Below are 11,835 nucleotides of genomic sequence, written 5' to 3'. Positions count from 1 at the left end.
CGAGATCATGCACGCCTGGTCCAGGACCACACTGCCTGCTGGGAACTTTGCTCTGACAGCCCAGCCACGGCGCCCGTATTGTCTCTACCGTTGCACTGCAGCTATTCAGTCCCAACCGACCGTCTCTCACCCACCATGACTGATCTCTCCGATGTGCTTTATCAGGAGAAAAATCAATAAATGTGGGTAAGCATTAGGCCACCATGCAAGTGAGATCCAAACGAGGAGCTGAGACGCAGGTGTCTGCATGATCGCTACCGCACCTCGAACCTCTGTTTTGCTGGCTCGGGGTTCGGATATTGGTGCCATGAAAAAGCTCATCAAGATAGGTGTCGAGAAGAAGCCCACACGAGTTGCCATTCTTGTTCGGGTACAGCAAAGCCAGAGAGGTATAAGGCTCACTGGAAGCCTTTCAGGGCCTAGGTCTTGTGTCATTTTGAAATGAGATAGTAGCAACTAAGAATCAGGATGGTTCGGCTTGGTTTTGTCTGTGGCCTCCTGGCTGCTCTCAGCAGTGCGGTCCAAGGCTATCGTGACACCGAAGCATTCAACCTGACACCTCGCGGCGGTGGCAAGAAGGCTTGCCCGCCCTTGAACAGGGGCGGCTTCATCGTCCACTACTTCCAACTCTACCCCGAAAACGCCGACTGGGACGAGGAAAATTGTCTCCTCTGGATTGGGTAACACTTGCACGCAGACAAGGCCTTGCCCCCACACCAATCGCTGACCTGTAGGTAGCTGCCTCTGGAACGCAACGGTAGGCATCTACGACCCCTACCGCGACAGAATGCTCGACGTCCTCTTCTTTCCCGGCATCTCCCTCACCCTGGCCCACATCGGCGGCGTCGCTCGCGATCCTTACTCGGGCCTGATCTCCATCCTCTCCAACTCGGGCAACCCCTGGGCAACCGGTGGAGCCGATGTAACCGGCGAACGCCAACTCATGAAATACGACCCCAAGAAGAAGAAGGTTCTCTGGGCGAGGAACATGACGGACATTTCCCGCGATCGATACGGCGGGTTTCAGGATGTGGAACATGACAGACGGGGGAACACCTACATTGTCGGGACTCACCCTGGGGTTATTATTCGCGTGGACAAGAACGGAAGAAAGCTGACAGAGTGGTATTTGCACCGGCCCTTGTCGCCGACGACGAGGAAGGGGTATAGCGGATTGGCTGTGGTGAAGGGGACTGATATCATGCTGGCGAGCGATGGTGATGGAAAGCTGCACCGGTTTGATTTGAGGGAGGAGAGGGGGAGGCCGGTGAATGTGCCGCTGCTGGGGGAGGGCCTGCGCTTGAACTTGGATGCGATTTACCTGCCGCCAAAGTATGGGGGGAGTGTGCTGTTGGTGGCGGATTTGCTTGAGGGGATTCAGGTGCTAAGAAGCAAAGATAGGACGTGGAGGAGGGCGGAGAGCTTGGGGGACGATTTCGAAGCCTCCGACGTTGAAGGGCCTGGTGATTGATGGGGCGGTTGTGGCTCCGGTGCAGATGGGCAGCAATTCTCTGTACATGGTGATTGGGAACATCGATCCTTTCATTCCGGGCGTGGTTGCAGGTAACCGGACCCTGTTCCCTTTTCCCGACATTACGAATGCGGTGGAGGGGTTGCTGAGGAGGGGCTGAGGAGGTGATGCTATTTTCAGCCCACTGGAATACTAGTATCACAATGTGCGCTTCGCATGGATTACGTTGGCGGCCCAGGACAGGCTTGGTCCTGTCATCAATACTAGTGATCCTTTCTCGCATCAATGTTCTCTCATCTGAAATGCTTCATCTGTGGCATAAAAGACAGTTGCAACATCAAACTAAAACGAGAGCCTGGTCGGTTTCAGTTTCCTTCCGACCCTACACTGAGCGTGACATGCCATCTCAAACACCGTCAACAACTCTAGCGCCGATGGCAGGCGTAGAAACGTCTTGGTTTATAATGTGGACATTCTCATTTCTCATGGTGCGTACATGGTTGCTGGTACTGGCACTGCCAAAATGCTGTGTTGACCCATCGAGCAGATCTGGCTGGTGCTTAATATCATCTACAACTTGTATTTTCATCCACTTGCCGGAGTGCCCGGTCCCAGAAGCTGGGGAGCACTTCGACTCCGATACGTCTGGGCACTTGTGAGCGGGACCATCGTTCACGATTTTGAAAAACTTCATCATAGATATGGGCCGGTTGTTCGCGTTGCCCCAAGCGAGTTGTCTTTCACAACACCCGATGCTTGGACCGACATTCTTCAGCCAGGTCGCACACCGCCATTACCCAAAGATGGTCGGTGGTCTATTCCTGGCTTAAAAGCCCAAGGGATCGTCAACATTGTTGACCTTGATCTCCATGGCCGAGTTCGAAGGTTGATTGCACCAGCATTTACCACGTCGGCGCTTAGAGGTCAAGAGCCCATCCTACAACAATACATCACCCTGTTGATGGATCGGCTTCGAGACCTTGTCACAACCGAAAACAACGGCACCAACGGCGTTGAGATTGATGTCGTTCCGTGGTTCAACTTCGTCACCTTTGATATGCTGGGTGATCTGGCATTTGGAGAATCATTCGATTGTCTGCACACATCGCGGTATCATTCCTGGATTGAGCTCCTCACAAACACACCAAAAGCAGGAGCATTTGCTGCTGCTGCCCTGTTTTATCCTCTTTTCGCATCGGCACTCACGTATCTCATTCCGGCATCGCTGAAGAACAAGGTGCTTGATCACGTCCGAGTCGTTTCAGAGAAAGTTGAGCGTCGACTGAACCTGGAGTCCACACGATCTGACATCATGTCCCACGTGATCAACCAGATAGAACGTGATGGCCTGGAGGGACTTACCATGGACCACGTCAACGCAACGTTTATGGTGCTCACGATTGCTGGTAGTGAGACCGTCGCAACCACCTTGTGCGGGATTGTGAACTATCTTGCTCAGAGTCCTAGCAAGCTTTCTATCCTCACACACGAGATTCGCAGCCATTTTTCAAACCCACACGAGATGACTTTGGAGAGGTTGAAAGGCATGCTCTATCTGAATGCCGTGATCGACGAGGGGTTGCGCCTGTGTCCGCCAGTTCCTTGGCTTCCACCCAGAGTGGCGGCTGATGGGGGCTCAGTTGTTTGTGGGATACCACTACCTGGGCGTGTAAGTAAACTGCCGAGAGTGTGAAAGCCCGTTCGTTGCTAACAATTTTCAGACCGCGGTTTCCATTCTCACCTACGCCATGGGCCGTGATCCAAACAATTTCCACGATCATTTGTCATTTGTCCCCGAGCGGTACCTTCCCGAAGCCAAAACTGATCCGCGATCGCCTTTCTTCAATGACCGGCGCCAATCTTATCATCCTTTCTCTTTCGGGCCCAGGATCTGCATTGGTCTCCATCTCGGCATGGCCCAGATGCGTTTGATTTTGGCCAGATTGGTATGGGAATTTGATTTGAAGCCGCCAACAGAACACAGGAAAACCCAATGGGAAGAGCTGAGAACTTTTACATTGGTTGAGAAGAACGGGATATTTGTGAACTTCAAGTTGAAGGAAGGCTTGTGGACGGCGGAGATGAAATCCTCGGCCTCGTCCTAGTACACAAGTTCGCAGCGTCGCAATGGGGACAACCAACAGGCCCAGGACTCCAGGAGCATGGGCCTGACAAAACCAATCACTACCAACGGGCTTATTTATGAGGAGCTTGCTCGTAATTTATTTTTCCCACAACTCGCAACAGATTTCAAAGCATCATCGGCCCACCATGGGTGGTCAATGGTCACAGTTCTTCCCGCCAAAGCCCACATACACCGAGGCGGACCTTGCGACACAGGATGGCAAGGTTATCTTGATCACGGGAGGCGCCTCAGGAATTGGTTTGGAGATTTCTACCATGCTCTACCGCAAGAATGCACGCGTGTATATCGCAGGCAGGTCAGAAAAGAACGCACGCGATGCTATTCAAGCAATCCAAGCAGCGAACCCTTCGTCCACCGGCACCCTCGACTTTCTCCACGTCGAACTGGATGACCTGAGGACGATCAAGTCATGCGCCGACGCATTCAAGGCGAAGGAATCGCGCCTCGACCTCCTATTTCACAATGCAGGTGTTTCGCAGCCTCCGCTAGGGAGCGTCTCAAAGCAGGGCGTTGAATTGCAACTTGCAACCAACTGTCTCGGACCATTCCTACTCACTCAGTTTCTACTCCCCCTTCTTCAGCAGACCGCATCCTCGGCAGCACCAGGAAGCGTCCGCGTCATATGGACCAGCAGCCAAATGGCCGAGTTGAGCGCCCCCAAGGGGGGTCTCATAATGGACGAAATACGTTCACCACCGAATGACAAGGGCAAGAATTACACCAACTCCAAAACAGGAAATATCTTCTTGTCTGCCGAGCTGGCGCATCGTCATCCAGCCAGCACGTCGGGCATCGTGAGCGTGTCGCTCAACCCAGGAGCCGCTGCCACGAACCTATTCCGCCACACACCTTTGCTTCCGTACCTGGCGTGGCCACTCATGTACACTGCAAAATTGGCAGCACACACGCAACTATTTGCCGGCCTCTCCCCGGATATAACGGTCAACAATAGTGGGTGTTATGTCGTTCCTTTTGGGAGGCTGGCGGACTTGAGACAAGACATTGTTGAAGGAGCAAAGAGAAAAGAGGAAGGCGGCCTGGGCCTTGCAGGAGAGTTCTGGGACTGGTGTGAGGAGAGGACGAGAGATTACATGTGAGGGTTCTTTTTCTATTGGCAATGGGAACAGATTCTCCGGATTGTCCCCTGTCTAGGGCTGCCAAGGGCATCCTGCACTGCCCATCCGTTTAGCGCTGCGTTCAAGTCCAGCCGCACTGTAGAAAGTAATGTTGGGCTTTCCTGCATGTCCCATTCAGCCGACATCCTGAGGCATGGCTTCCAGGTTTATGTATATGTGATCTTCGCCGTTGCGTCGCATTCTTTCCTCCCCAAGACTCCGCATCCATCCCCTCGCTCGCTGACGTTGTCAACCCAGACTCGGACCAGAATGCAGGAAGAACACCACAGCAACAACGGAAGTGAGGAGGAGGAAGCGCATGACCCATCGCATCCTCCAACGGAAATATCCGACCAGCCGGGGGATCAGCACGATGACAACCCCCTCGACGACGCCAACGAGATTGCTGCGCCGCGAGAGCAGTTGGCTAACATCTTATCTAGTGAACAAATAGAGAGCTGGAGGAACACGAAGGCTCTTGCGTATCAACTCCTCCTCCAATCACTGCACTCGGCAAACCAGTCCCACGAAGACCTGCCTCCTGACATCGACGCTGCAATCTTCGACAGGATTAGCTCGCAGTTCCTCCAAAATATCCTGGCCTCCTTCAATCCTGCCCCCGAGCAACCAACACAGCTTCCTCTTGAGCCGAAGAAAGTCCGTGACATCAGAGTCCTGGTCACTATCGGAGAAAATGTTTACAGAGCTCTTACTACCTTCCCGGGGGACTTGTTGTTGTGGGAACTTCTCGGCCCGAAGTGGCAGACACGCTACGCCTTGGATTTCTATGTTCATGCAATCATATCCTACGCTGGAGATGATCTTTACCGCGCCATTGGGGGCATGCTCATCTTCCCACTGGTGACTACGCTAGGAGGATTGAACGCCATCCACTTCCTCCTTGGCTTGCGCCAAGCAACGTCTATCACATGGCCTGATGCCTCTTCCACAAAGATCCCGCTGGCAAAGCTTGTCGAGGAGTATACGCTTGACCTCGAGTTGGAACACTGGCTGAAGTATCTGACCGCCTCCCCGTTCATCCTGGTGACGTTGTTCCTTCGAGCTACTTACGAAACCATTCGCTGGATCTTCCCCAGCATTTGGCTCAGACTGCCTGTCGTTTCCGCATTGACTGCTGGTGTTTGTTACCATCGAATGTACAACTGCCAGTCTACTATAGCCCAGAGTGTTGCGCACTGGCCTAGACCCGTTATTCGAGAGGTACGACGGTTTATGGTTTTCATTCTTGATCTAGAAGCCTCAGTCGGAACGCGTGCTGTCCGCCTGGTGTGTAAATTCAAGACTCGGGGCCTCGGACAATACACCTACACGCCTCTTGACGCCAACAACGCCGAGTTTAGGCTGTTGCGGCTGGAACCGATCTCTGGCGACAACCTCGTTCGCTGTCGGCTGGTGAGCGTACCGCTAGGAGAGCACCGCAGCAAGGAAGCATACGAGGCAATCTCATACCGGTGGGGAAATGAAGGACGAAACTTTCCCATTGTCATTGACGGCAAGCGTTTCTTGGTCACGAGAACCGTCTTTGAGCTTCTTCACGCCCTGCAGACCAAGGACAGGGGTAGGTATGTCTGGATCGATGCCATCTGCATTAACCAGGGTCATGAACACGCGTCAGCCGACAAGCCTGCCTCCGTTGAAGACCTGGATGAAAAGTCCAACCAAGTTGCGTTGATGGGGACCATCTACCGTAATGCGAGCCGAGTCATCGCCTGGGTTGGGGGTACGGCCAATGGACGAGGTGCCCTCTCTTTCATCAACAAGACCGCCTGTCGAGACCCAGAGGCCATGGACAACTTCGAATATGAGAGAATCACGGTAGAACTATGGCCGTGGACGATCCTTACCACTTGGCTGAGAGTTATTGAGCTGTTTAAGCAGCCATACTTTCGCCGCATGTGGATGTTGCAGGAAGTAGCCCTGGGGAGAAAGGTCGTGGTAAAGCATGGAGCTGAGGAAGCCGACTGGGATGATATCTCTCCCCTCGTGAACTTCATGATGGGGAGCGATGGTGAGCCATTCCTTCACGAACCTGGGTTCTGGACCGTTTGGTACAATTTTCCGACCACCATCCTTGGCGTCAAAGGAGCCCATATAATGAGCTTGGTCCGAAACCAAGTCGCCGGGTGGAAGGCCGAAGGGAATCCCCGGTCCGAGCCCGTCAGCCAGGAGCGGGATCAAGACCGTGTCCGTCGTCTCCCACTGGATACTTTGCTTGGCCTGACAACGGACCTCTCGGCTTCGAATATCAAGGACAAGATCTATGCCGTCCTTGGCCTGACGCAGCAAGAAACCCGCCAGCATATCAATATCGAGTACGACGACACGCTTCTGCCTGCTGGAGATTTATTGCGCGACAGTGCCAAGCACATCTTGATTGGTCGCCATGAGCCTGCCGAACGATTGGGTCTCGCCGGCTGGGGCTTCGAGCTATCTGGGCTTGACGTTGATGATGACCATATCTGGGCGGCTTCGCCCTGGTCGTTCATTGTGCTATGGATGAGGCGGGTGCTGTGGAGGAAAGCGCCTGCATCACTGCCGAGTCTCCCATCGTGGGTGCCTAACTGGACAATGACCAGGTTTCAACTGCCTGCTATGGAACCTAATGGATACAGTGCTGGTGTGCATGGCACAAAACTCTTCGAGGAGATCCCGGGTCGACCCAACTGCATACGAGCCTCACTATCTATCGTGGACGAAATCGAATTGCTGGGAAAGCCCTTTTTGACGGTAGTAGAGTTGCTGCAACGCCCAACAACCTTTGTAAACGACATACGCGCCTTCGTTCTAGAGGCAAAGAGCTTCGCAGCTCAGCTCCACAGGGATGCGCTCGCGCGCGGAGAACCGATCTCTGAGGATGGATTGGTAGAGGCGCTGTACCGGACGATATTTAGCGATTATGCCACGGGGTCCTTGCCCCCGATGGACACGTCCGTTCTTTTCCAACACGTGTCTACTTGTGAGGCTCTCCTCGCGGCGAAGGGATACCCAAGACAGGCGGACGGCAAGGCTCATGAGAAGCTCGGTTTCGAGCTCGGCCGGTCAATTGGGGGTAAGAGCTTCTGCGTCACGAAGGGCGGGAGATTCGGGATCGTTCCTCCAAGGAGTCGGGTTGGCGATAGCATTGTGATGGCATGGGGCACCCCTTTGCCGCTGGTTATGCGATCGGCGTTGCGACATCAAGAGCTGCTGTTGAGAGAGCCTGGGAAACAAGCACCGATAGTTGGGCCTTTGGAAGGAGATGAGCATGTGTTGATGGGGGGCTGCTACGTGCATGGGGTGATGCTGGGTGAGCTGCGGCCCACGGAATATCCGCCAGAAATGGTGGTTCTGAGATGAGCAAGGGAACTGGGCCATCTGTCTAAACATGGCGTGAAACCATAGCAACCACCAGGAGCTTGGTCAGGTCCATGTCGCTTGAAATATCAGATCAAGTTTTCCAAGCAGTGTGCAGGCCACCAGACACGACCGACAGGGGATGAGGCGAGGGTGATATACCTTCGGAATCGTCTTTTGAACTTACTACCGGTTACCTATTTGTCTGATATTTCAACTCTGCTCTCCACCAGTGACCAACATGGTATCCTCGAATCTTTTTATTCATCCGTGCCTGCCGTCGATTGCTGGCGCAGCCTCCCAGGCGCTCCACCTTACAGCGTCGTTCTTGACCTGTTGACCGAAATACAATCAAATACAATCAAATCTTGGCGCTGTCTCAGACTCCAAGCTGCTTACTTTTTCCGAGACGGCAATGCCTGGGCCTGCATATCGCGCGCGCGGTCGTGGTTGGGGGCGCCGACTTCCATTCTCACCGCGGCCGGCTTGTCATACGTGCTGTCTCACCTCATGGCAATGCAACCCCTCAGGGTACACCAGAAATGTGGTGGGACTGATACGACCTAACCCGCTGTTGGGCGGGCTATACCAGGCTGACCGCAACACAAGACTCGTAATTGGGCTAACTGAACAGTCTGAGTGGAGGTTGTGAATCCGGTACGCCACCCCCAGAAGCAAACATTGAGCACGCGGCCGGCCATGCCATGTACTTGAGATGGGCAAGATACACATGCCGTCCCTGCCGCTTAGAACACGGCATGTTGCCGCATGACTGGCCGATCATCTGGGAGAGTACAGTCCTCATCCATGAGTGAGGTGGTCTTGTGACGGGTTTACACCTTCTTGGAGTTGACTTGCGGGGACCTTGTCGGCCCAATTGTTAGATTAAGCTCCCGACGACGGACCGAACGACGTTGGGATGACAGGACTCGCTTTTCAACGGCCCGCTTGTGGGTTTAACTCGAGCACTATAAAGGTCCTCTTGACTTTTCTTCTCCGGCGAGAGACGCTTGCCGCCAGCCGCACTACTTCATCATTGCTGTAGGAACATGCCTATCTTACTTTACGCCCACCTCTGTTTGGTCTTCTTGGCACTCGCTGTCACCGCCGGGCCGCAGGATGCCTACACCATCTTTACGACAGTTTTGGTGACAGCGACGCAAACGATTGGAGACTCTAACGCGACGCCTGCCCCTTCAGCCCATGCAGCGGCTCCGTACCAGCTCCTACGCCCTCACCTTGACACACCATGGACTGACAAGGTGGGCACAAGCCCCTGGCCGCAGTATCCACGTCCTCAACTCCGTCGCGAGCCATGGCGGTCGCTGAACGGAATATGGACCTACCAGTCAGCTCAAGGAGCTGGGGATGTCAAGAGTCCGCCTCGACTGCCCCTTCGCCAAGAGGTTTTGATCCCCTCTTGCATCGAAAGTGGCATCTCCGGGATCATGACCGAGGGCATGACGCACATGTGGTTTGGCACGACCTTTACGATCCCTCTCGAGTGGAGAGGTGGGAAACGTGTGTTGTTGAACTTCGAAGCAGTGGACTACGAAGCAACGGTGTTTATCAACGGCGTCCAGCTCGCGTTTCATCGTGGTGGATATTTTCGGTTCAGCTTGGATGTCACTGAGAAGATCAACTTTGACGGACCAAACGAGCTGCAAGTCGGACGATCACGGTGTGTGAGAAGTTTCTGATGCTGACCTGTGGTATAGCAAGGTGTTTGTCTTCGATCCAACAGACGATCAAAGCATCCCCCAGGGGAAGCAGACCAAACGTCTCTCGCACATTTTCTACACGCCCTGCAGCGGTATTTGGCAGACAGTATGGCTTGAGAGCGCTTCCAACAATCATATCAAGTCATTGGATCTGACGGCCAACATGAACGGCGACGGCAAGTCCGACGGTTGATGACACCTTGAAAATTGACAGCGGCTGATGAAATTCAACAGTAACTTTCACCGTACATAGTTCCCAGAACCAATCCACCCCGGTTAGCATTGAGGTATCCACGAAATCAGGGGAAGTGGTAGGGCGATTCGATGCAGAGTCAGACCGGCAGTTTGTGTTCAATGTCCCTGGCCCACAACTCTGGTCCCCTGAAACACCTACTCTCTACAATGTCACGGTCAAAATGGGTGATGACTTGATTGAGAGTTACACGGGATTCCGGACCATCTCCACAGGAGTCGTCAATGGAATCAAAAGGCCTCTTCTGAATGGGAAGTTCGTTTACCTTTTCGGGCCTCTTGATCAGGGATATTGGCCAGATGGCCTTCATCTGCCACCGACTCTCGAAGCAATGGTGTACGATCTGGAGCTTGTCAAAAGTCTTGGCATGAACTTGGTTCGCAAACATGTAAGCATGAGTGAGATGAGCCTGTACGGGGGCAACTTTTCAGGCATGACTGACATTGCCAGATCAAAATTGAGCCGGACCTCTTTTACGAGGCATGTGATCGGCTCGGTCTGCTGGTCATGCAAGACATGCCTTCCATGAGGGTCCACACCAATGCTCGACCAACTGATGCCGAACAAGCCGAGTTTGAACGTCAGCTCGAAATCATGATCAAGGAACACAGAAACTACCCAAGCATTGTCACCTGGGTCATCTACAACGAAGGCTGGGGCCAAATTACGGATCGCTATCCAGAGTTTCATATCACGGACCGCATTCGACAGCTTGATCCAACACGGCTGATTAATTCCGTAACAGGGTGGCATGATCACGGAGCTGGGGATTATCATGTGAGCGAAGTCCCGAGTAACTTTGCATCCGTTTCTAATTCCGAGCCAGGATAATCACCATTATGCCGATCCCCAGTGCGGTACACCATTCTACTCGCTACCAAACACACCATACGACTCCAACCGGATTGGATTCCAAGGAGAGTATGGAGGACTCGGCCACCGACCGTTGGATAAACAGTGAGTGGCACCATCGCTGCAATGACTTCCCATCTGACATGCACGCAGTCTCTGGCCGGTGCAAGCGGCCGTTAGGACGATCAATGAAACGTACGAGATGCATGCCGATGAGGCATCTTACAACTACCGTGCACATGTGTTGTTCGACTTGCTACGACAGCAGGTTGAGCGCTTTGCATGCAGTGGTGCTGTGTACACTCAAACGTCGGACGTGGAAGGGGAGGTCAATGGGCTTGTGACCTACGACCGTCGCGTGGTGCGTGTGGATGTAACGCAATGGAAAGCCGACATACAGGCGCTGTACGACGCTGCGGCAGCTCGGGCTTGAGGGGGGCAGAGATTCATATTGATAATGGTATTATTACGCAGCATAAAGTAATGTTCAGTGAGTTATGAGATAGCCAGCTCTACAGGTCTCACGTTTGTGACACCAGCCATGTGGTTGTGAGCTTGATGAGCAAGGTACTATTACTTCCACTGCTCTTCCCCGCATACTTGTACGTCACTGACGAAGCACAGAAGCGAATCAACGATGTAGAGAAGCTATTTATGCCGGGCATTGGTTTCACGACACGTGCATGGAAGCGTGGTGCGTTTCTATCTACTTGTCTCTTGGCTGACCGCAAGACTGGGAACCATAGTATCGGGTGACCACGGTTTTGTTTGTTGAGAATACTAGCACGAGAGCTGTGGTGTTTGTGCAATTGCAGCTACGGGTTGGAACTGCCGTTGATGCCCAAAGTGTCCACAGCCTTCGGCATCCAACATGCTCTTCGAGCTGTTTTTGCTGTTCTGCATCCTCAATATCAACCCGAGGC

General features: G+C 53.4%; 5 protein-coding genes across 5 annotated transcripts; all 5 read left to right on the top strand.

The window, feature by feature from the left end:
- Nucleotides 1-324: 324 nt before the first annotated feature.
- QC761_118370 (uncharacterized protein) lies at nt 325-1,651 on the top strand. The gene is made up of 2 exons (XM_062875120.1): nt 325-680; nt 739-1,651. Exons 1-2 carry the CDS (start codon nt 469-471, stop codon nt 1,469-1,471), a joined length of 945 nt encoding a protein of 314 aa, XP_062738355.1. The 5' UTR covers nt 325-468; the 3' UTR covers nt 1,472-1,651.
- A 284-nt stretch (nt 1,652-1,935) lies between these two features.
- On the top strand, nt 1,936-3,576 carry QC761_118360 (uncharacterized protein; the record flags this gene model as incomplete). Its single annotated transcript, XM_062875119.1, has 3 exons — nt 1,936-1,959; nt 2,019-3,140; nt 3,193-3,576. The coding sequence occupies 3 exons, from the start codon at nt 1,936-1,938 to the stop codon at nt 3,574-3,576; spliced, it is 1,530 nt and encodes a 509-aa protein (XP_062738354.1).
- Nucleotides 3,577-3,742: 166 nt separating this feature from the next.
- QC761_118350 (uncharacterized protein) lies at nt 3,743-4,714 on the top strand (the record flags this gene model as incomplete). Its single annotated transcript, XM_062875118.1, has 1 exon — nt 3,743-4,714. The coding sequence occupies one exon, from the start codon at nt 3,743-3,745 to the stop codon at nt 4,712-4,714; it is 972 nt and encodes a 323-aa protein (XP_062738353.1).
- A 144-nt stretch (nt 4,715-4,858) lies between these two features.
- QC761_118340 (uncharacterized protein) lies at nt 4,859-8,330 on the top strand (the record flags this gene model as incomplete). Its single annotated transcript, XM_062875117.1, has 1 exon — nt 4,859-8,330. One exon carries the CDS (start codon nt 4,859-4,861, stop codon nt 8,087-8,089), a length of 3,231 nt encoding a protein of 1,076 aa, XP_062738352.1. The 3' UTR covers nt 8,090-8,330.
- Nucleotides 8,331-9,012: 682 nt separating this feature from the next.
- On the top strand, nt 9,013-11,479 carry QC761_118330 (uncharacterized protein). The gene is made up of 6 exons (XM_062875116.1): nt 9,013-9,753; nt 9,809-9,983; nt 10,042-10,448; nt 10,511-10,837; nt 10,887-11,017; nt 11,066-11,479. Exons 1-6 carry the CDS (start codon nt 9,136-9,138, stop codon nt 11,343-11,345), a joined length of 1,938 nt encoding a protein of 645 aa, XP_062738351.1. The 5' UTR covers nt 9,013-9,135; the 3' UTR covers nt 11,346-11,479.
- The last annotated feature ends 356 nt before the right edge of the window (nt 11,480-11,835 follow it).

Source organism: Podospora bellae-mahoneyi (assembly GCF_035222275.1).
Source record: "Podospora bellae-mahoneyi strain CBS 112042 chromosome 1 map unlocalized CBS112042p_1, whole genome shotgun sequence".
In the NCBI taxonomy this organism is placed as follows: domain Eukaryota; kingdom Fungi; phylum Ascomycota; class Sordariomycetes; order Sordariales; family Podosporaceae; genus Podospora; species Podospora bellae-mahoneyi.
This window is presented reverse-complemented; position numbering and strand designations above follow the sequence as displayed.